At 40.6% G+C, this 24708-nt stretch overlaps 1 protein-coding gene across 3 annotated transcripts in view; it reads left to right on the top strand.

The window, feature by feature from the left end:
* Positions 1–24708, top strand: part of ARPP21 (cAMP-regulated phosphoprotein, 21kDa) — a 152951-nt gene that overhangs the window by 56712 nt on the left and 71531 nt on the right. For 2 of the 3 annotated variants that reach the window (XM_006869171.1, XM_006869169.1), the window contains 5 exons: positions 1970–2203; positions 12751–12932; positions 14178–14282; positions 15208–15468; positions 23539–23665. In XM_006869171.1, the coding sequence (XP_006869233.1) occupies positions 1970–2203; positions 12751–12932; positions 14178–14282; positions 15208–15468; positions 23539–23665 (909 nt within the window). The remainder of the gene's footprint in view (positions 1–1969; positions 2204–12750; positions 12933–14177; positions 14283–15207; positions 15469–23538; positions 23666–24708) is intronic. The other variant, XM_006869170.1, reaches the window with a different exon arrangement.

The raw sequence follows: 24708 nt of genomic DNA, 5'->3' as shown, positions 1-24708 counted from the left end.
TGTCCAACTGAGCTCACTCGTGATAGCCCTTAGTATGTGAAAGTGCTTTCAGAAAGTACTGTGGGGAGGTGGTTAAAGTTTGGGTTGTAGATCCATCTGCCTAGACGCAATCCAAACTCTATCCGTATCTACCTCTGTGACCCAGCTTACGTTATCTGACTCCTCTAGGTTTCAGCTCCCTTATTAGATGTAATAAAGACACTATAAATGTGTTCAGCCAGGTGCTCAGATATGCCAAGTGCTCAATAAATACCGTTGTCCTCTTTCTCCAAAAATGTCATTCCCATCTGCAATTGCATGTTGTATTCCTATCACATCCTTAAATAGAGCTAAAGTTTATTTTAACTGTACATTTTGGAATCCTGAAAAATGTTAACTGTTGCCTATATATTTGACCTTTAATGATGATACAGTGAAGTGTATTTTTAATGACATGAATCAGTCATTGTGGCTTAATAATTTATTAATGCTCTTGCATTCCAGTTACATTTTCACAGCATATATATGATATCATCCAAATCATCTATTAGTTTGAACTTAAAAGTATGGGAATTTTGACTGCTTTGTATTTGCTCAGATGCTCAGGAACAGCCATGGTTAAGGGTGGTGGAGCTATGTGGCTCTGCCTGCAGTGACGGGCTGTGAGTGCTGTGATATGGAATGTGTAGGCTGTTTTTCTGTATCCAGAGTGCAGAGAGATGAGAGACGATTCGGACTAGGTGCCATCCTTGGTGCTTGTACATTGTCCCAGTGGCCTACATGTTTGAGAGGTTCCTAGTCCATTCCCATGACTGCACTCTTCTGTGCCATCTGAAGGATGCTCAGTTGTTGTCAAGAAACCCAAGCCCTCCTGAGCTCCTGTGTTGGCTTTCTGAATACGAGTTCTGCATATATGGAGAATGCAGTTCAGTACCATTAGAACTTAAATATGTTATGTTAATAAAGATCATAATCACTGCAAGTTATTTGGTGCAGTGGTTTAAGTACTCAATTGCTAACTGAAAGGTCAGCTGTCCAACCTACCAGTTGCTCCAAGGGAGAAAGATAAGCCCTAAGGGGCAGTTCTGTTATGTCCAATATGGTCAGTATGAGTTAAAATCAGTGTCAGTGGATTTGGTTTTATTTTGGCTCATGCATTTGCCATACCATAATATATGATAGATCTTATATTTGATTTCTTACTTTTGTTCTTTGTTTTTGTTGTTGTTGTTTGTAATTCTTATTTCTATAGTTGATGATGTTTCAGCTTTACAATAAAAGGGCACCTAATAGTTATGCTCTAACACGGGCCCTGATCCAAAGGTTAGAAAGTCAAAGTCCGGACCTAAATCAGGTTTCCTTGACTTTTAATCCTTTGCATGCTCTCCTAACCCAGGCTGCTTCTTGAGGTTCATTTGATTTTGAAATTTGTTCATTCAGACATGCTATGCTCCCACTACTGATGACTCAGTACTTCTACCAATATCTGCAGGAAGAGCAAAAAGATGATTCCTAATTGGACCTCTTCACAATTCAACTGTATGGTGTTAGACCCATGCATTTGATCAGCACGTGACTGCCCTTTCAGTCATTTCAGTCTCGTCACGCCAGCTCAGTAAGACATTTCCATGGCATTAATTATTTGTGAAGATGGGAGTTTTCAGGCACTGATTTCAGAGCCTTAGGGTACCATTTACCAATTTATCACCCTAGCAGCATGTGAAACAGCTGAGGGGATCCTCTTCTCTAACTTGTCTTTTCCTAGAAAGTCGACATATCTGAAAACCATGCAACAGAGATCTCAATCAAGTATGAACCCAAAATATGGGAAAAGCATTCATTCATCTCATTTTGTAGCCTGCACTTCAAATTTTTGAATGATGGATTTTAGAAGCAGTAGCATGTTGACCAGGAGCTATACATTCTCTCCTCCTCTTGGTGTGTTGAACGATTTGTTGTTGAATGATTTGCTGATCCATCTCTCTCCCAGGTTCTGAGTCTTCCAGTAGTGCAGGCTCCTCGGGATCGCTGTCCCGCACCCATCCACCTCTCCAGAACCCGCCCCTGGTCTCTGGTGTGGCATGTAGTTCTTCAGGCTGTTTGCCCTATCCTGAGAATGGAATGGCGGCCCAAGTCACTCCAAGCAGCACCAGCTACATCCTCCTGCCCCTGGAAGCTGCCACAGGCATCCCGCCGGGGAGCATCCTACTGAATCCACACACAGGTTAGCTAACTACTTATGCTTTAACATGGGCCCATGTGTTTGGAGTGATTAATTCACCAGTGAGATTCCTGAAAAATACTGAGTAGGAGAGCTTCATGCATGCACTACTCTGGAGGGTTTTTGTCAGGGAGACCAGTTTTTCCTTCTCTCCAGCACTAGCTCGATTTCCGTCTTTACCTTTCTGTATATTCCTATCCATCTCCTTATCATATATATACAGATCTTTCTCTTAAATATCCTCTTTTCTCTCTGTTCTCTCTTTCCTGACCATAGTGTCTGTTTTGTACTCTCAGGAGCTAAGATCAGAGGTCATACTGTGATAGGCTGGGATGTGCTAATGAAGTCTTTGTGTTTCACAGACTAAATCTATGGTTATCAGAAGTGTTTTTTTGCATCGAAATATATTTCAGGAATTTAATTAAGGTATCAGTTGGAGTAAACAGTGGATTCTTAATTATAGAAGCTTCTCTGCTGTTTTCAAATGTTACCCAACCCTTGAGCTGAACTAGCCATGAGAAAGAAGATGCAGAGATCAAATTCTTATGCATTTTAGGGATTTGAGGGTTAGATTGGTTTGGGAAGAGTTTGAAAAATCGGTCATTCTATGACACCTTCAATGAGGAATGGCTGTTGTTTCTGTATCTTGAATCACCCTAGGAGATTAATTTCCATGCTGATTCCCAAATAAACAAGAGCACTAAGATCCTAACATCAGCAAACACACTGGAGAACATTTGTTTCATGAGGGAAACTGTTTGTTGAGGGGAGATTTCACACACATGCACACAAACACACACATTATTTGACAGCGTCTGGACACAATTACATTGTCACAGCCGTAAAGGAGATGCTTAATACTGCTATCTACTCACCAGCTGCTCCTCGGAAACCTTATACAGGGTCGTTATGGGTTAGCATCGACTCAACAGCACTTAACAACAATAACAACTAGGTAGAAGCCAGAGATGCTGCTAACATCCGATAATGCACAGGGCATCTCCTTCTTCCACAACAAAGAATTATTCAGCTCAATATGTCACTAGTACTGTAGCTGAGAAACTCGGGTTTTGAATACTTGGAATTGACTAGTACTTCTTAAAAAGCCTTTTTTTTTAGTAATTGTATAAATATGGAATTAGAGCTTTATAGTTTAGATCATTTCAGATCATATCTTCAGTTAACTAAGCTTAAAAATGTAAAACCAAAAAGAAATTCTTAAAGTGATCTGATTCAACTCTGTCACCTCTATGGGGTTAAGGGGCAGACTTTAGTAAACTTAGGAAAAAATCCCATTCTTTGAATTATATTTTTCCACAAACTGTTGAAACCTCTTTGTGTAAGTACTAGTTGATTAGGAAACTCAGAAAAACATGAGAACTATAGTAAAATAGTTGCTTGAATAATTGCCACAATTTCATGAACACATATGGCACATTCTCGAGATATGGTGGTTAATTGAGACATTTTGAAAATGCAGAAAGCTTGAGGGAAAAAAAAAAGCATAATCGTTTTATTGAAAATCATCTGAAAGCTTCAGAGTAGAAACTTCTAATGAGACTGTTGGATTGTTTTTATCTTTTATTTGGGTAGGGGAGCCTGTGACGATTGTATAAACTCTGAAGGAAAGGTCAAAGAAGATGAAGATCATATTCATTATTCTGGGCACTGAGCAAAGAATGATCTGACTGTTGGCTTCAATGTTTTTACTTTTAATTGAGATGGAGAGCTTGCAGACAAGAGCACACACTAAACATTGGTTTTGAATGGTATGCTTTAAACAAAATTACTAAGTGTTTCCAAAGAGGCTCAATAGAGTATTTTTAGGGTACAATGCAGCAATATTGTTTGTAGTGATAGCATGGTTGTGCATGTGTATGTGTATATTATCATCTATAATCTTGTTTATAGAAAAAGAAATAAGAAGGCTGCCTGATGCCAAGTCCTAATTCTTATTCATTGGACCCAGTCATTTAGAGCTGTTCTCAGAATAATATTCTTTGAAAGGATCCTAACTAAGGAAAAGAATGCAATAACAGTGTAGAAAAGCTGCTTCCTAGACATTTCTCTGGTCTGACAGATGCTGGATAGGAAAGTGTTATATTGTATATTAGTCGTGGTATGGTACTTTAGGATAAGCCCTGGACTGCTAACTACAAGGTCAGTAGGTCAAACCCACCAGTCACTCCCTGGAAACCCTATACAGGGTCACTTGTGAGCCAGATGGCACTTAACTAAAGCCAACAGCATGGTTGAGTATAGTGGGTTGCAAGATGAATTATGTTATTTCTTCTTTCCATATTGTATTTATTTGTATAATTCTACAAGACATATATATCATATCTATTGTGTAGTGGTTATAAAGCGGGCTGCTAATCTCACAGCCAGCAGTTTGAAACTACCAGCTCTTACACGGGAGAAAGATGAGGTTTCCTGTTCCCATAAAGATTTACAGCCTCGGAAACCCTATGCAGGGTAGCTATGAGTCGGAACTAACTCCACGGCTCACAACAACAACAACAACATCTAGATAACTATGCATATAAGCCTACTAATGAAACAGAAATGAAATTTATATACAGATATATAGACTCCTGGTGTGGTACTGTGGGTTAATGTGCTAGACTACAAAGTCAGTTTGATCCATAAGGTTGGTGGTTCAAGCTCACCAGCTGCTCCTCAGAAACCCTATACAGGGTCGCTGTGGGTTGAAACTAAGTTAATGGCACTTAGCAACAAAAAATATATACATGGGAGACCTGGTGTTGTGCCAAAGGATAAACACTCAACCTCAAGCATTCAAACTCATATCACACTGAAATGCAACGCCGGTGGTTCAGACTCACTAGTCGCTCCTTGGAAACCCTATACAGGGTTGCTATGAGACGGAACTGACTTGAGAGCACACAACAACAACAATGCACCTATGGTGTATGTATGTGTGTATGTATAGCTATCTGTCTGTCTATCCATCTGTGCCTTGTGTGACCAGGACTGCTATAACTGGCAACATGCCACCTTTGAACTGAATCTCTTACTTTTGTGACCACTGTGAACTCCTGGGACCCTCACCCCTCACTCGTTCATAGATACCCCTCTGCCAAATTGTTGTTGCTGTTAAGTGCCCTTGAGTCAGTTCCAACTCATAGCGACCCTGTATAGGGTTTCCAAGGAGCAGCTGGTAAGTTTGAACTGCTGACCTTGTGGTTCAACCTGACCTTGCAGACCAGTGCTTTATCCTGCAACACCACACCAGGACTCCAGAAATGCTTTGGTGTTAGGAACCAAGAGCATGGGACTTTTTGCTTCTTGTATGAATTGCCCTTGGGTTGTTTCCTTATTATTAGCACTTTATAGGCTCCTTCAGAGAAGCCTATAGTGAGTTACTTGCTTACTGTTTCCCTGAAGTGGATCAAAAAGTCTTAGGCACTGTATGTTGTTGTTAAATGTTGTGAAGTTGGATCAACTCATGGTGACCTTGTATAGGGTTTCCAATGAATTGGTGGATTTGAACCACTGAACTTGTAATTAGCAACACAGTGTATTTCCTATAGCACAACATCAGGCCTTCAGGCACTATTTTGGTATTCAGTAATTACATAGTATTGAAATAGGATGCGCTGCATATTATACATTACTGGATAGCAAAGCAGTTTTGGTTTCTTTCCCACCTAATGTTACATATTTGAGAGTGTGGCTCATGGTTAAAACTATGGTTAATAAAGCATCTGTTTAAAGCAAGAATAAGACAAGCAATCTGCCAGTCATGTATCTACTGAAAACTATGAAAACGAAACGCTTTTGTTAGCACTGTTGACTTGGCTCTGCAGTTCAAACTTTACCGATTGCCATTGAATTGATTCTGACTCACAGCCACCCTATAGGACAGAGTAGAATGATCCCATAAGATTTTCAAGGCTGTAATCTACAGAAGTGGGCTGAGAACCTCAAGGTCAGCAGTTCAAAACTACCAGCTGCTCCGCGGGAGAAAGATGAGGCTTTCTGCTCCCGTAAAGATTTGCAGCCTCGGAAACCCTGTATACGGTCCCTAGGAATTGGAATGGACTCCATGGCACATAAAAACAACAACAACAATCGACAGAAGCAGATTGCCACATCTTTCTCCCAAAGATTGACTGGTGGCCTTGAACCTACACCAATTCACTTAGCAGCTAAATGTTTAATAGCCACAATATCACCAGGGCTCTCAACACTGAAAAACAGCTCTGCCCGTATATACTTTCGCAGTCCTCAAATACAACCACAACCTTCTGTTTATTTCTTTGCATAGACAAATGAGTTGCCATGCCATAGGGAGTCTTTGTCAAAGTTATCCTTACATATCATCTTCTTCCTTGCAAAGACAAGCATCAAATCTTGGATTTGACCTTCCTCCAGGTAGCTTGAACCCAGCCTCCTTTGAATATTTTTAGCAGAAAGCACATCTTAGTTAGGCTATTTACTTTCAACTGGATCCTATCCAGAGATACCAACAGAGATAAAATCGTTGTCCCTCATGTATTCATTAATTCCTGCATATGTTGTTTCACCGTTTTTGTTTTACCTGCATCTGGCATAAATTTGCAAGTGTTTTATGTGAGGGAATGCCATCTGCAGGAACCTCACTTTGAGCAGCCTTCAAGGATGGGTCTCTTTCAAATGTTTCTAATAAACCTCAATAATGCTATATGTTTTAACAGGACTTCTAATGTTTATTCAAATTAATCCGACCTTGTTGAGTATCTGATGAACATTTAGTGTGTAATGTCTGAGTTCATCCATTCTAACCCATCATCAGTAACTAGCTTGCTTGCAACGTGAATATCACCTTCTAAGAACAAAGGAAACCTGGTGGTGCTGTGGGTTAAGCATTGGGGTGCTAACTGCAAGGTTAATGGTTCAGACCCCCCCCATCCCCAGTCACTCCGAGAGAGAAAGATTTATAGTCTTGAAAATCCTATATAGGGTCACTATGAGTCAGAATAGACTCAATTGAAGGCATCAGAATAGTATTAGTGGTTTAATGGTAGAATTCTCACCTACCATTTCAGAGACTTAACTTTAATTCAGGGTCAATGTGTCTCCTGCCTTGCCACCACTCATCTGTTAGTGGAAGCTTGCATGTTGCTATAATGCTTAACAGGTTTCAACGAAGCTTCTAGACTAAGACATACTAGGAAGAAAGATCTTTCAATTCTAAAAAGTATCCAATGAAAACCCTATGAATTGTACAATAGTACAATCCACAACTGGTCATGAGAATGGCACAAGACCAAGTTGTATTTTGTTCCCTTGCACGTGAGGTCACCGTGCTTTGGGGACTGATTCAACTGTAGCTGACAACAAGGAATAAGAAAGGAAAATCTCTTTTGCTCACCCCTTTCTTGACTTTTTAAGTAAACCTTTTAGTAACAAGAAGTTCACACTTAATACTTTTCTCCCGCCTTACTTACCTCTGTCATCTCACCCGCCTTCCCTCTGCCAATGCCTGTTGGGCATTCTTGTACAGTTTCTGACATAAATTCCTCTTCTAACTGTGAATAGACTTAGGGCCCGCTCGTTCTTTCTTTCCTCTTTGGTCTTCAGCGGCTGTTATTCAAACTAATTGCTTGCATTCACTTGTAATGGTATCTGGATTGGAAGACATCATAGAATATAGACAGACGATCATTGCCTGACTTGAAAAGCATTGGTCACCATCCTAGCTTTCTTAGAAAATTGTTTCTGGGCTCTTCCCAGGCATCCATCTTGCTTTTTTCATTGTCCTCAATTCATTCTATGCATCTTACCAAGGATTACATAAAAAGCAATCATTCATATTCTCTTTCTAGAAAAAAAAAAATTGCCATCTCTGTGGGCTTAATTGAATTCTTAGTACTTTTTTTAAAAATGCACTTATTTAGAAACACCTTTTTTGTTCTGGTCCACAGCATATTAATCGAATTTCTAGCAGAGAATATAGAACTTATCAGAAAGAATATCTGAACAGTTTGGCGTTAGGCCTTCCATCCTAATTATGGTCAGTGTTTCATAGTCTCTTGCAGCTCACTGAAGTACATTGAAAGTTAAATAGCAATATAATAAAGCTTCCTTAGTATTTGCTTTTCATTTGTGTGTTTATATGAATGTGAACACAGACTGAGACTGATTTTTGAAATGGTAGTTGTTGCTATGGAATTAAAAAACAAAAAAACAAAAACGCTTTAGAGACCTAACATTTTATACTTGTCTTTTCAAAATAGAAGAGGGAAAAAAATTATAAGAGGTAGAACATTCAATGAAATGATGGAGTTTTGAAAATTATCTTCTTATTCTTCCCCAAATTGCCATATTTGAGGGCAAAGATGAGCTGAAGGTTTTGAATAGAGAAGAAATTTACTAATAAAAAACAATCAAACAATAAAATGTAGTTAAAATCAAATGACAGTGAGAGGAAAACAAGTATTTAGAATATGAAGAATACTAAAAAAAAGAAAATTAGATGTAGGCATTCTGTGAATATGTATAAATTCTGGCACTTTTGCTTTTTTATTAGAGCATATTGTGGTTGCTTATAAAACTGTAATCAGAATTTTCTTAGTTCTGGAAAGTTTGTTCACTAATATGCAGTATTTAAGCTTTCTTGCTACATGCTATTGTTTACTTTGAGCTAGTTCCGATTTATAGTGACCTTGTGTAGGGTTTCCAAGGCTGTAAATCATTACAGGAGCAGAAAACTTCATCTTTCTCCCACTAAGCTGCTGGGGGGTTTGAACTGCTGATTTTGTGATTAGCAATCCAGTGCTTATCCTACAGCACCACCTGCGCTCCCTCTCGTTGCATACGTAGATATAAATATGAACTCAGAATCTGTGGCACTATTGGGGGATACTTGTTGTTGTTGTTGTTGTGTGCTGTGGAGTCGTTTCCAACTCATAGTGACCCTGTACAGGGTTTCTGAGGCTGTAAATCTTTACAGGAGCAGAAAGCCTCATCTTTCTCTCACGGAACAGCTGGTAGTTTTGAACTGCTGACCCTGAGGTTAGCAGCTGGATTCATAACCACTATGTTACCAGAGCTCCTTAATGGGAGATGCTTAGCCCCATTATTATTGTTGTTATGGTTCTAATGCATAGAGACCTTGTATAAGGTTCCTAAGGAGCGGCTGGTGGGGTAGAACCTGACAGTTACTGGTCCCGTGCTTATCCTACAGTTCCACATCAGGATTCTGTTATAGTTCCCAATTAATCTGAAGTCAATCTCTACCTGTGAGTCTCTTCATGACGTCCCTACAACCTCAACATTTGTCTCCCCATATAATCCACCTTTACTCTCCTGATTTCTTCCTATTGGGGTATAAAATATGAGGGTAAGTTAAAAAGTATTGCTGCTAAGGTTCCAGTTCATACATACAAGGGTTTATTCCAAAGAAAATATGTTTAAAGATATCTTTTCCATCAGTAGATGGCTCTCAGTGATATACTTGTCTTAGTCTTATTAGGAGTCCCGGTATGGCGCTGTGAATTAATGCGCTGGACTTCAAGGTCAGTTTGAACTGCAAAGTTGGTTAACGCTCACTAGCCACTCCTTGGAAACCCTATACAGGGTTGCTATGAGTTGAAACCAACTCAATGGCACTTAACAGCAACAAGTCTCATTAGGTGCCCTCAAAAATAAAGATTCACTCAAAACAGTGGCTTCTGGTGGTGTCCGCTGAACCAGTTAAATTCAAAACAGGGAGATCATCTCAGAAGGTTATGGCGACTGTGTTTTCAGTAATCCTGATAGATTTTCTCGAAGGATTTAGGACAATTGTAGGGACTTATTAGAAGTTTTAAGAAAATTTGAAATTGCATTGGTGAGTCAAAGGAGAGGAAAGTTGTGCTGAGAAATTGGTATTTCTATCACGATAATTGTGGCAGAGTACAGTAGACGCTCCTAGGAAACCCTATACAGGATTGCTACAGGTCTGAACAAAGTCTATGACACTGAAACAGAACCCAAATCACAATAATGCTCTTGCTCTTTCTCCAAGGGTATCACACTGGTTTATGAGAATTTTGTGGGGAATTAAGCCATGCATACCACAGCCCTAATCCTGCCCTTTCAGACTTCTTTTTGTTCCTCAAGCTTACAGAACATTTAAAAGAAACACTGTGTGAGTTCTTCAAGGAGACCAGAACTGGTGTTTTGACATGGTGTAAATCAAAGAGCACCAAATTCTTTGGGAAGATTTGTTGTTGTTGTTGTTGTTAAGTACCGTGAGTCAGTTCCGACTTACAGTGGTCCTGTATAGGTTTTCCAAGAAGAGGCTGGTGAGCTTGAACCGCCAACCTGGTGGTTCAAACCGACTTTGGAATCCATTGCAAGATAGATGGAAACACTGCCTTCAGAGCTATATATGCTTAGATGAATTATATGTGGAAAACCAATAGCTTCACATTTGGCAGTACTGTATAATATAGTTTGTACCATTTCATAGCAAACATTTGGACAAATCCTTGTGTATATGAGATAGCTTAAAACAATTCCTGGAAAAATAGAATTAAAAGATAATGAATTTTTTTCCAGGGTGGTTTTGAAGTCCCCTTGTAAAGACAAGTGCACATTTTCACACAGTTTTCAGCATGTGAACACTTAGGTAGCCACAACCCAGAATGAGATATGGAACATTCTAATCTTCCAGTAGGCTTCCTCACACTCCCTCAGCCCTAACTACTATTCTGATTTCTGTTGATATTGATTACTTTTGTCTAGGAATCCTGGTGTGGCACCGTACGGTAAGCACTGAACCACGAGGTCAGTTTGAGCCACAGGGTCAGCAGTTCAAACTCACCAGCCACTCCTCAGAAACCTTATACAGGGTCTGTATGAGCTCAGCCCGACTCGATGGCAATTAACAACAACAACAGCTGTTTGGTCTAACTCATGTATAATGTAAACGCAACATATATAATGTTTATGAAATGCACCTATGCAGTTGAGGTAGTACTAATATATTCTCTTTTAACAATTAATTGAATCATATTTCAGCGAATAAATACATCACAGTTTATTTAACCACTTTTGTGTTGATGTACATAAGGAACGCTCCAGTTTCAATTATTAATGATGAAGCTGTTATAACCAGTCTTGTGTGTATCCTTTGGTGGATATATGCATTAATTTCTCTTGAAAATAGATTTATTTTTACACTGTATACAAATATAAATAATGTTGTTGTTAAGTGCCATCGAGTCCATTCCAGCTCCTAGCCACCCTGTATAGTTTCCAAGTTGTGGCTGGTGGGTTTGAACCACCAACCTTGTGATTAACAGTCTAGTACTTATCGTATAATACCACATCAGGGCATAAGTGGTGGTCATAAGTCAAAGCTGATTGAACAGCACTGATTTGGTTTTGGGTAGCAGTTAAAACCCTCAGTAACTCCATGGGATAAAGATGAGGCTTTCATCTCGCTTAAGGATTTACAACTTCAGAAACCCTATACAGTATTGCTATGAATCAGAATCTTCTGGAAGGCAGTAGGTTTGTCTGTTTGGAGCAATAAGTTGTTAGCTCCCTCTGAGGTTTACTTTTCTTGTCTGTGAAGTTGAAATTCAATTTCATACTCAAAGGTTTGTTGGAAGAACTAAGATTGTTTATGTAAGATATCTTGTCACTGTATCTTCCATAATGAAAACTGGTTTCTTCTCTTTACCTCCGTCTCCATTCCCTTTTCTTTTTGCCCTTCACTGCCCTCCTTTTGCTCATCATTCCTATACCCTTTTCAGTGGGACATCACTTTCTCTTCTGAATGACGGGGAGATGATACCTTTCTAACTCATAGAGTCCTGATATGCCTCCAAGGGTACTATTGTATAAACATTAAATACTATTCAAACATAAAGCAATGATATTATTAATGGTAGTCTTAACAGTTGAACCATGCCATTATTTCATAAATCAAAATGTTTCACCATTTCAGAATAATCTATGATGTGTTCATTGTGTACCAGCTTTAAAATCTAAATGCCTGTTTATCCCTGGTTGTGTCTATATAGAGCAGAGAATGAATGAATGAGTGAATGTGTTAGGTTCATTGTATATATACATTTGTGAAACTGTTAACGATTTTGAATTGGTGACAAGACTTAGTGGAAGTAAAACACTCCCACTGGTAAATTGCTTGTAATAGAAGATAGTCAGAGTTGTGTAAATGGAAAGCAGCTGTTATCTTTTGCTGCATGTTATCTTGCTGATGGCCATGAGGTGCCGGGCAACAAAACCTATGCCTTTGTGAAGATTGATTCTCCACAGGCCTTCTCCACTAAAGGCCACTGTACACGGATGAACTGAACTTTGGTAAAGTCTCCCTGAAGGTGGTGAATATATTTCCTGCTTCTGCAAATGCTGTGGGCTTACACTGTCATCTAATGTAACAAAGAGTAAATTCCTAACGCTGGTCAAGGTTCCAGTGCCCTGAATTTCCTGCTTTGCACCTTTACTTTCTAAGTATCTAGGAGAGTAGTTGTTTCAGACAAAGGAGAGACTGTAAAGGTTACCCAGATCAACCTATAATTCCATTGCAGGTCAGCCCTTTGTGAATCCTGATGGAACTCCTGCAATATACAACCCACCCACCAGTCAGCAGCCCCTGCGAAGTGCATTGATGGGGCAGTCCCAGCAGCAGCCGCAACAACAACCCTCTCCTCAGCCGCAGCATCAGGTCCAGCCACCACAACCACAGATGGCAGGGCCACTGGTCACGCAGGTAAGTAGCCATTGGAAAAGTAGGAAGAGGAGCTACCCAGAGACGAAGGCTCCATGTTCCTCAGCGCAGCAGTGCGTCAGGGAGAAGATATCTTCTCTGGGTCCCACCTCCATCCACTCCAGCATTTTCATTGAAAGCTGGTAGCCTAGAATTCTTGGTTTGTTGGTTGACAGAATTTCATCGGAATCTTTAAATTCTGATAGAGACCTGTATCATCCAGTGACTTGTACTGAAAGGGTATGGTACTAAGGAGAATGAATATTTTTCCTTAGTTCTAAATGCTGATATGTTTGTGAAGTGCCATGGAGTTGTTGTATAGCGAGCGACCTTGTATAGGGTTTCCAAGGAGTGGGAGTGGCTGATGGGTTTGAACTGCCAACCTTGTGGTTCAAACTGACATTGCAGTCCAGTCCCTTATCCTGCAGCTCCAAATAATATATATATATGTATATCAAGAAACCTTTATCTTTGAGGCTAAACTCAGAATGCTATTCACTCTTTTGCGTACCCATGTCCATGGATCAGAACTGAACTCTTAACCAATGGAAAAGCAGAAATCAGCTAATAGCAGGACTGGCTTGTTTGTTCACATGCCCTTTAGGGACATGCAGATTTCCCCTCTGTTCTGAAATGTTGTTGTTGTCAAGTTGATTCTGACTCATGACGGTACCCTATGTGCGGAGTAAAACCACTCCATCAGGATACTCAGTGATTGCATTCTGGGTTCCACATGAAAAAAGTTCACAGAAAACTGATGTCTCCCAGGTAGCCTTCCAGCGTGAACCTCTTTTTTATTTTTTAATTCTTACTCCTTGCCCAATATTTTTATATCCAGAGAATCTGTCTACCACTATTAACTGTACAAGTATGGCAGTAATTTTCTTTCTTTCTTTTTTTTTTTTTAAACTCTTTAAATTGTGGTCCTATATATGTAACAAAACAGTTGCCATTTCAATTGTTTTAAATGTTTAATTTAACGACACTACGTTCATCATGTTGTTCCGCCACCACCGCCATCTTGTCAAGCACCAGGGTCCAGTGTGTGTTTACTCTGTAGAGACTCACCTCAGGCTCTCTGGGTTTGGTCCAACTGATCTTGACTTTTAGTGGCTGGTACCCCTCTCTGGAGTGCACTAACAAGAGAACCTGTAAGGGCGCGACCGTGGTGTACTACAGATAACACAACCTTCCTGTGAGATTCAACAGTGCTTTCAAGTTACCTGATCGGCTTTCTCTTTCCTCCAGTCTGTCCAGGGGCTGCAGGCTTCCTCACAGTCAGTGCAATATCCAGCAGTCTCTTTTCCTCCCCAGCATCTCCTGCCTGTGTCTCCAACGCAGCACTTCCCTGTGGTACTGTATTATATGTGTATGACTTGTCCCTGGGAGAGCGTATGCATTGGTTTTACGACTTTTCTGTGCAGAGCTGGCTGATGCTGGGTGGGTGTGCTGTGCTGTCATGGGGGTGTTGTGTAAATGTCTCTTTCCCAAATGTTGCAGCCTACCTCTGCAAAATGATGGTTTCCTTTCTGTCATTTGCCTTATGTTTAGCGTTCCTGCAGTTTGGTGCCCGTTTAAGAGTTGACCGGTTAAGCAGAAATTGAATGCTCTCTGAGTTAGAAGTCAGGAACTGAGGGACTCATGGAATGGGTGTGAGGCTTTAGTTAATATCCAGGTTTGTCAGGACCGTAGCCATCATTATATTATGTTCCTGATGTAGGTAATCCACGGGCTTTCCATGTTCTCCTCAATGTATTGAATCCTTTCTTGTAACCATGTAAATAAAGACTGGGTAAACCCCTGAAATTTCAGGCCAGATCAATGAACAAAGACTCTTTATTACTAAGGATGAAATCCCACTCAGCCTGTCAGTGACACGAGTTCTAGCTTCATCTTTCTCGGCAGCTCCGGTGGGTGGCAGTGAATCTGAGCGCTTCTGCCTGTGTTTGGAAGGCAGATCTTGAAGTTGCTGCTGGGAACCTCCCCTTCTACAGCACCACCCTAAGAGGCCTGAACTTTCAATAGGAAAACAATACATTTGCTTCCTTTGGTAGGGGGAGATTTAAGTCACATTGTTTTCCATGTCTGATCCTCAGGATGATTGAAATCTAATTTCTCTTGTTATGTCCTGGCCCGAGATTTTTTTTTTTTTTTCCAAGTTGTACTTCCTCCTTCTCCCATAACTACAAGCATGAGACTTGTGTCTACCTCAGTGAGGCTCTCACATTACTAATACCTTGCTGATTTTGATTTTCTTGCTCGTTTCTGTGACTTGTAGAGAGAAGATGTGACTGCACAGTTCAGTCAGATGAACCTGAGCCGCCAGTCCTCAGGCGAGACCCCTGAGCCCCCATCAGGTCCTGTCTACCCATCGTCCCTGATACCTCAACCCACCCAACAGCCAAGCTACGTCATCGCCTCTACAGGCCAGCAGCTTCCTCCAGGGAGCTTCTCAGGCTCAGGACCACCCATCTCCCAACAAGTCCTTCAGCCCCCTCCCCCACCACAGGGATTTGTGCAACAGCCTCCACCTGCACAGGTAAGTATGCTTAGCACTGTTAGCACTGTAGAATAAGCACTGGACTGCTAACCACAAGGTCAATTATTCCAACCTATTGGCTGTTCCATGGGAGAAAGATGTGGCTTTCTGTTTCTGTTAAGATTTATAGCCTCAGGATTGGTATGAGTCACTGCATGGCCATGGGTTTTGTTTTGGTTTGGTGATATATAGAAGGAGCCCAGGTGGCACTGTAGGATAAGCACTGGACTACTAACTGCAAGATCAGCATCTTCTCTGTAGGAGAAAGATGAAGTTTTCTGCTCCTCTAAAGATTTACGGGAGTCCTGGTGTGGTGCTGTGGGCTAATGCGTCAGACTGCAGTCATGTGAACTACAAGGTCGGTGGTTCAAGCTCACCAGCTACTCCTTGGAAACCCTATACAGGGTCGAAATGGGTCGGAATCGACTCGACAGTACTTAACAACAACAACAACAAAGATTTACAGCCTAGGAAACTGTATACCGGGTTACGATGAATCACACTCAACTTGATGGTCATGGGTTTGGTTTGGTTAGTGACATGCAGCTGATTTGTGAGGTGCTTCGATGCCTACCTTCCATGTAGAATACTGCAGGCCAACTTGCAGTGCCCTCTGGCCCATATTGATGTTCTGCAGCCACAGGACCTATGCTTCTGTTCATCCAAGTGTGCAAAGTCTTAGACCTCAGAAAGTAAGACTTAGCAAAGTGACCCAACTGACCAGAGTTCAAAGGAGCGCTATTCCATTTCCAGGACTGCTGGATCAGAGACCAGAGGGAAACCTTCCCTCCCCCATGATGTCCAGCTTGCTGAATTGACTAGGAATGTCCTTGGGGAAGGGATAGGTCTGTACCTGGGGGACTCTTGACACTCTCTTGTTGCTGCTAGTGAAATGCGCTCTTTCCTTTTTTTATCAATTTATAAGCATTTTTTTCTGGAGTTAATCTGGTGCTCCAGGCAGGAGCTCCGCTATGAATATAAAAAAGGAAGGTAAGCCGATATCCAGTGTCCTTTCCTCTCCCTAGGGGAAAGTAGAGCTTACTTGTGCTCTCCCGGGTAGCCATTAATCATATTTAATTGACGTGAGCATGTAAGACACCACAGATCACTGATTTTTACTGTCTTCTCAAGACTGATTATGTGTTACTGTTCACCACCAAACATCTCTGGGACTCTCTTGGGTATCCCTTGCAGAATATTGAACGTGATTACTGTCAAGATGCAAAATGCACAGAGGCATTTTCTGGTTCATTTTCAAGGCACACATACCCCAAGTGAATCCCACCCTAATTATGAAATATTGCATTGGATGAGCTACGTAAAAGGCAGTGTCGTCTTTCTATCATTACTGTTGCTGCCTTAACATCTTGAATAAACTGTTTTCTTTTTCATGTCACACAAAAATCATAAAATGATTTTCACTCAGTTGCACATTTTTGTTTGAGTGATTAATTATATGGTTCATCTTAGTAATATCTCCGTACTGGTAGGACGTTAAGGAGATGTGAAAAATAATCTTAAGTCGTAGGAGAAAGAGCTTTATTAATGTATTAATTATTTTGTTAATAAGTCAAACACTTCATATTTCATTATGGGGATAAACTAATTTAGAATCTTCGGCCTAAATAGCGTCTAAGTGTTCTTCCCCATTTCTATTATAAAAGAGAAGAGTTGGCAGAATATTTAATTGAGGACTGAAGAAAGAAAAAGGCCTTCTCTGATGAAGGAATTCCAATATTAATACACTGCAGGAGCAGAGACAATTCAGAACTCCTGGTGTGTCTACATCAGAAATGCTTTCATTCCCTCTTTAATAATTTACAAATTGAAAAGCAGAGAAAGTGTAGGGAAAGCAGGAATAGGGAGGTGGGGAGGAGGGACAAAACAAAACAGATGTTCATGATTCATAATCAGTCTAAACATCTGTGAAATTCTTTTCTATGGGTAGAAGGAGAAACATATAGTTTACAGGTGTGCTACAAAGTGTATACTTGTGTGGTACTGGAGAATTCTCTCTGGACTGCTGACTACAAGGTTGGTGGCTGAAACCCGTCAGCCACTCCTTGGGAACCCTGTATAGGGCTGCTTTTCTCTGAGTCTGAACCGACTCGACGACATTTAATAACAACACTAACCTAAAGGTTGGAGGATCAAGCCCACCCTGAATTCCCACAGAAGAACAGCCCAGCAATCAACTTCCATAAAAATGATAGCCCAGAAAAACCCATGGAACAGTTCCTCTTTGTAACACAAGTTTGCCATGAGCCAGAGTCACCTCAAGAGCAATGGGTTAGGTGTGTGTGTGTGTGTGTGTGTCAGAAATGCTTTTATTCCCTCTTCAGTAAATTCACAAACAGAAAGTGGGGGAATGGGGAACCAAAAGAAACGCTCATGGTTTGTGATCAGTCTTTACATCGGTGAAATTCTTTCTTAAAGAACATCAGATAAAGGAATAGTGTGTAACCTATTACAAAAGTGGTGCAGAGGCCATGTATGACTTCGGGCTTCACAAGGGGGAAGGAAATCAAACTCAAAATCAGCCCAAGGCCAATACCTATGAAATGAAGGTCAGACATACTCGGTCTCACAACCTGTTTACTCTGTTCTGACAGCAACAATCCTTCCCACCACACTGATTCACATCCGGGTTCCATAATCTGTTTCAGTGGCCACACAGAACTCACAGATACTACTCACAGTTATGGGGTTTATTAGGAAAGTGAACAGGCTACAATTCAGGGTCAGAAACAGTTCAAGATGCAGAAATCCTCAGTCAGGACCTGTTTTCTACTGTGCTGTGGGCACTCCTCACTCTTGTATTAGGCTTCTCAGCCGTGTGTCCCCTTTGCCTCTAACTGCTTGGAGAAATGCTACAAAGCTGCTTTAGCCAGTCTGTAAATTCCCAAAGTGCATATTCTGCAAGCCAGTCTCCTGCCCATAGGCTGTCAGCTTTGCTTAGTCCATGGACCTAGAAGCTCGCAGCTGCTCTTTCTCTCCATGCCACCACCTCTGCTACTACCTCTGCTGTTGGCGCTTTTCCCAGGGAGAGATCTCACATTGCACTCATGAGTTTCTTTCTTGATGCTCCTTCTTGCTTCTGATGTGTTGTTGTTGTTGTTGTTGTTAAGTATCATCAAGTTAGTTCTGACTCATAGCAACCCTGTATAGGGTTTTCGAGGAGCGGTGGATGAACTTGAATCTCCCATCTTGTGGTTCAAACAGACCTTGCAGTCCAGCTCATTAACCCAGAGCGCCACACCAGCACTCCTGATATGAGTCTTTCTAAACCTAGTGGGATGGCAAGACTAACCAATTCAGGCATTAGAGTCCTTTACATGGTCCCACATAATTAAGACTTTGGATAAGACAATCATAACAAGTATATTCAAGGTACCATACCCATAGTGACTTTCATTTTAGTAAATATTTGAAAACCTGGTTACTCTGTCATTGAACAATGAAAATGGCTCAATTGAGATTTGTTGTTGTTGAGTGCTACCAAGTTGATTCTGACCCATAGTGACCTTGTGTAGGGTTTCTGGGAAGCAGCTGGTGAGTTTGAACCACTTTGCAGTCCAACGCATTAACCCACAGTGCCACACCAGGATTCTGATTGAGTTTTAGCCCATAATTACATTGGAACTGGAGTCCTGGTATGGTGGTATAGGGTAAGCATTGGACTGCTAACTATAGGTTGGTGACTCAAACCACCAGCAGCTCCTTAGAAACTGTGCAGAGTGTCACTATGAGTCAGAACTGACTTGAAAGCACTTACCAACAAACAAAAATATATTGGAAAGATGTTAAATTATGCAGAGAATGAATCTGTTTTAAAAACTCTGAAGATCAATTTTATGTGCTTTCTGAAAGCAAGAAATACATGGACAAAGCAAAGGGGCAAGGCAAAGAGGGATCTGGAGAAGGGAAGTGGGGAAAATGCTCAGGTTTTTCAAGTTTCTTCTTTCTCTTATTTATGTCTCTTATCTTCTAATGCATTCCTTACACAAATTCATTATACAAATTCTCCATAGTATTGTTGTTGTTGCGCCATATTGTTATTGTTGTTTCTGTTCCGTGCCGTCAAGTTGGTTCCAACTCATAGTGACCCTGTATCGGGTTTCTCCAAGGAACAGGTGGTGGATTTGAACTGCCAGTTCGTTGCCATCTAGCTGACACACTAATGGAACAGAATGCTGCCTTTTCCTGCACCATCGTCAGTTGACAACTGGATAGTTGTGAGACCTGAGGTTTTCATTGGCTGATTTTAAGAAGTAGATTCCCAGAAGTAGATCTTCTTAGTCCATCTTAGTCTAGAAACTCAACTGAAACCTGGTTAGCATCAGAGCAACCCACTAGAGTTAGTCGGAATGTGTATTTTAACTCTTTTAGTGTTCTTCCCCTTCGAACTTCCCTGTCTTCTGACCTTTCATACAGATTCTTCAGGAAAATCCCTTTTAGCTCACCTTGGCTTCCTTTCCCGGTTGGGAGGAAAAGGGTGTGTGTCCTACTTCTCTAGTGCTGCTCCAACAGAAATGCTACAACTAGATGGCTTTAACAAACAAATTTATTCTCACAGTTTTGGAGGCTAGAAGGCTGATTTAGCTCTAGGGGAAGGCATTCTGTCTCTGTTTGCTCTAGGGGAAGATTCTTGTCTTCTTTCAACTTTTGTCAGCTTGGCATCCCTTGTCCCTTGGAGATCTTCCTGTGACTTGGCATTAATCTTCCCCTGGATCTAGAAGTTTCTCAGCACTGGGACCCTGACTCCAAAGGACATACTTCATTCCCAGCTCTTCTTTCTTGATGGTGCTGAGGTCCTTCTGATCTCTGCTTGTTTTTTCAGCTCTTTTATGTCTCAAAAGAGGTTGCCTCAAGCTACAACCTATTCCTGTAGATAGAACCCCCCCTGATTTAGGTCATTGTTATTGTTGTTGCTGTTAACTGCTTGTGAGTTTGAACTACTGACTTTGCGGTTAGCAGTCCAGTGCCTTTCTGACAGGCCTACACCAGAACTCGTATTAGCATCATAGAGATTAAGATTTACAACACAGAGGATAATTATATCAGATCATAAAAGGGAGAATAGTTACATAATAGTGAGAATCATGGCCTAGCCAAGTTGACATGTTTTTCTTTGGGAGAAACAATTCAGTGCCTAACAGTGGGTCAGGTGCCCGCTGGCATCATATGGTTGGCAGCCATAATTCCTAAGAGTTGACGGAAGCTGTATCTTGAGTGGTGGGCAAAAATGGGTAGTTAAATGAAGTGGTTTTATTTGGACAAACTTTCAGTACAGCTTCTAAAAGTATCAATGATTTAGCACTGGAATAAAAAGCCAAACAAACAAAAAATGGAATCCTAAAAATGAAGCTGTTTAAAAATAATAGTAAGAAGAAATTGTGCTTTAATCTAAATGATAGTGCCCATGAGGAAAGTATCAGGTGTGTAAACTCCATTCCTCATACCTGAAGGTATTTTATATTTTATATATAAAGGGGCTTTTAAAAGTTTATGGAAAAATGACATGAAAAGATAATACAGTGTTCCACACACTTTTTGAAGCCCACTCGTATTAAATGTAAGTTGTTGTTGCTGTGTCAAGTGTTATCAGTCAATTCCAACTCATAGCAACCCTGTAGGGTTTCTGACGTTGTAAATTTTTGTGGGAACAGAAAACCTTATGTTTCTGCTGCGGAGAGAGAGGCTGCTGGGTTGCAGTTCAGTGTTTAGCCATTAAATGTAAGAGGAGTGTCGAATTTTGGAAGACACATTTATGGTTTGACATTTAATCCAGGCATAGTCTTACCTGAGAAGTAAAATGTAATTCTTTCTAAAAGATATTTGAATAGAATTCTGATGGATAAATTAGATCATAGATGTTACTAGTATTTTTAGGAAACCATCTGATGTATAATGGTACATTGTCATATGTGGGTTGTCAAATTTGCTTTTTTCCCTTAGAATGAGAACATTTTCGTATTTACTAGCAATCAATATACCAAAAATAAAACAACAAGAAAAAAAAACACACCACATTTCTAAGTTTTGACTATGTGTGGACATTTTGGGGGGAACACATTTCTCATGCTCTCTTGTGTCTCCTTGTGAATCTTATAGCATTTTCTGTGACCTAAGCGCCAAGTATAAATGTAGGTAGATTGTTCCACCTCAAAGTGTATTATTATATTTTTCAAGTGAGTTTTCTTCCTCTGTTGGTAAAATTTACTCAAAAAGATGCAACTTTGGACAACATCGGTGGTAGAGTTTGTCTCTGCTCATTTCTCTGAATGGAATTGTGTGAGAAAGCAGCTCTACCGGTCACCATTCTTCTCTAGATAAGAAGCAGTATAAATACCTTTGTCTGACTGACTGGTAGAGAACTCCATGCAAGACCATCAATAGTAGACACAGACCTAAGAAGACTCTTTCTTCTTGCTGTGTTTAAATCAATGCTTACCACCACCGTGCCGTGGAACCCTAATGGACATATGCATAAGGGAGATCTGTAGTAAGAAGGAGGGTTAGGCTGCTCAGAACCTGTAATGGGGACGGAAGCTCTTGGATGACATTTTAATACAGTATAACCTCATTCAGCTTGTAAGTAAACTTAGCCCAACACTTGCACTAAAACCTAAAGAATTAGATAAGTAATTGTTCTCTGGTACTAAGCCACTAAGCCAAGAGCCTTGTCCCCATTGATGTCCTGGGGTAGATAAGGGAAATCTTTCCAGATCAGGGAACATTTGATTTGAGTTTTAATGGAAATTCATATATTCTTAGTCATTATGCATGTGAAATATGTTGTGTAGGCAAATGTGTTATCTATATATTTACAACCTATGAGTCAGAACAGACTCGATGACACTTTTAACAACATATATAGCTAGGTCTATATCTTTTTGTCTTTATCTTCATATGTATGCAACTGAAGACTTTTTTCAAAGTAACTGAATAATATAAAATCTATTTTTTAAATGTACCTTCCCCACAAAGTTGGTAGTTCAAACTATGGACCACAAGGTTGGTAGTTCAAACCCACCAGCTGCTCTTTGGAAACACTATACAGGGTCATTATGAGTCAGAACCAACTCAATAGCACTTGCAAGAACATCTAACCTTACAATGAAGATGATTTTTTGTGTACTGCCTATGTATTAATAACTGTGTCAAGTGTTTTTATAGACTTTACAACATTTCATTCTCTATTACTTTTAGTCTAGAAATCAGTATTTTTCATGGTTCACCCCTGTTCCCTTTAGATAAATAATTCAAGTGAGAAATGATATTTAAAACTAGACTGCTAACCACAAGGTCAGCATTCCAAACCCACCAGCTGCTGCATGGGAGAGGGATGAATCTTTCTGCTCTAATAAAGAAAGCTTCAGAAACCCTACAGAGAGTCACTATAATTCAGAATCACCTCGATGACAGTGAGTTGAGGTTTATTATTGCATTTAAACTATAGAGAATTAGTAGCTTAAAACAACCACCATTTTATTGATCAGGATCAGGGTAATGATTTCAGCCCGAATCCACAGAGAATCCGAGAATCCACTCATATCTGCTCCCATGGCATTGGCTGGGATGGCGGGGATGGCTGGAGAGGAGATCATTCACATACTTGGAACTTTGGTGAAACTGTTGACTGGATTGCCTCTGTTTTTCTCCACATGCCTGGACTTCCTTCACCTGATGGTTGGGTTTTCCTCCTACAAAAGCGAAACCTGCATCTTTGCCTGGGTCAAAGCAAATCACAGAGCCAGCTCAGATTCAAGGCCTTGAGGAACAGGTTTCAACTTTTCATGGAAGGAGTAGTATGCAAGGGGATAGTTCTGGGTGCCGTCTTTACAGACATAAAATAGCCTAATGTTATTTTGTTAGTGTTAAGTTCTATCAAGTTGGTTGCAACTCATAACGATTCTGTATAAGGTTTCGGAGGAGCGGCTGGTGGGGTTTGAACCACTGATTTTGTAGTTCAAACTGACCTTGAGATCCAGTGTAGAACCATTTAAAAACAAAATGATGATTTTTATGTACAGTTCTCAGTCCCTGCTTCTCTTCATTTTTCCACAGATGTCAGTATATTATTACCCAACTGGTCAGTACCCTACCTCAACCACGCCGCAGTACCGGCCCATGGCCTCAGTTCAGTACAGTGCTCAGAGAAGCCAGCAGATGCCACAGACAACACAGCAAGCAGGTACTTGGAATCTGTTTCCCATTTTTGCCTCTAACATGATGATTTCTGCAGGTCATTTTCTGACTTGTCCTCTTTGGATGAGTATCCATCCTTAGCAGTTTAAATCAACTCATTTCCCTTTCTCTAAGCAGGTAACAAAGCATTTAATTTAACTGTATGTGAAAAATAATAGGCACAAGAAGGTGAAGCATGTCCTATTAAAGACAATTCCCACAGATTTCCACTCATTTAGTTATTTTGGCTAGGTTTATTTTAAAGTAAAAGGCCAATCATATCCCTGCATCCCTAGTTCATGCTTTTGTCTTGCAATTCTAAACAGTTTATTTAACTTTTTAATTGGAGAGAGATCTTTTCCCTGGTTACAAGGTTAGGGAGCCAGGTTAGCTTGAATCTATGTGTACCATCCTTAAAAGCACTGTCTTTAAAAGAAGGCCTTGACAACCCAGCCTGTGTCTTGGAGGAACTTTGGCTCCATGGTTCATGTTCACGACGGCCACAGCACAGCCTCCTACCCAGAGCCCGGCAGCCACTGTGCAGTGGGAAGGGGGGCCGATACACTGTACGAGAGTGAGTAGCAGGTCTCACAGTGAACCGGTCTCTTTCCCTACTGTGTCACACTCCTAATGGAATGCCGTTACCCAGAGAACTGCAGGAAGCCAGCAGGGCTGAGTGACTTGTGCTAGGGACACAGTTGTGTCATTCCTGCTGACTAAACTGCAGGGAAAACTGCTAATTGTCATTCTGAAGACCGCCTGACTGGGAGACTCTGCCTTCTGTAGTAAGTAGGTCATGTAAAAAGAACATGTGTTCTCTACTGCAGCTCGTCAATGCCTGTTCCATGATCCGATTTCTCTGCTCCGTGATCTGATTTCTGCATAGAATCTGCATATGTACACATAGAATATGTACAGATATATGCATGTAATATGTATAGGACATGTGCATTTTTTTTTAATAATTTATGACAGAAAAACAATCCCTGCCAAGGATTAATATCAGCAACAGATATCTCAACAATACAAATGCTGATATTTCGTCTGCTT

This window comes from Chrysochloris asiatica, unplaced genomic scaffold (assembly GCF_000296735.1).
Source record: "Chrysochloris asiatica unplaced genomic scaffold, ChrAsi1.0 scaffold00127, whole genome shotgun sequence".
In the NCBI taxonomy this organism is placed as follows: domain Eukaryota; kingdom Metazoa; phylum Chordata; class Mammalia; order Afrosoricida; family Chrysochloridae; genus Chrysochloris; species Chrysochloris asiatica.
Note: the sequence above shows the minus strand (reverse complement) of the source record. Positions and strands in the feature narration are given on the sequence as shown.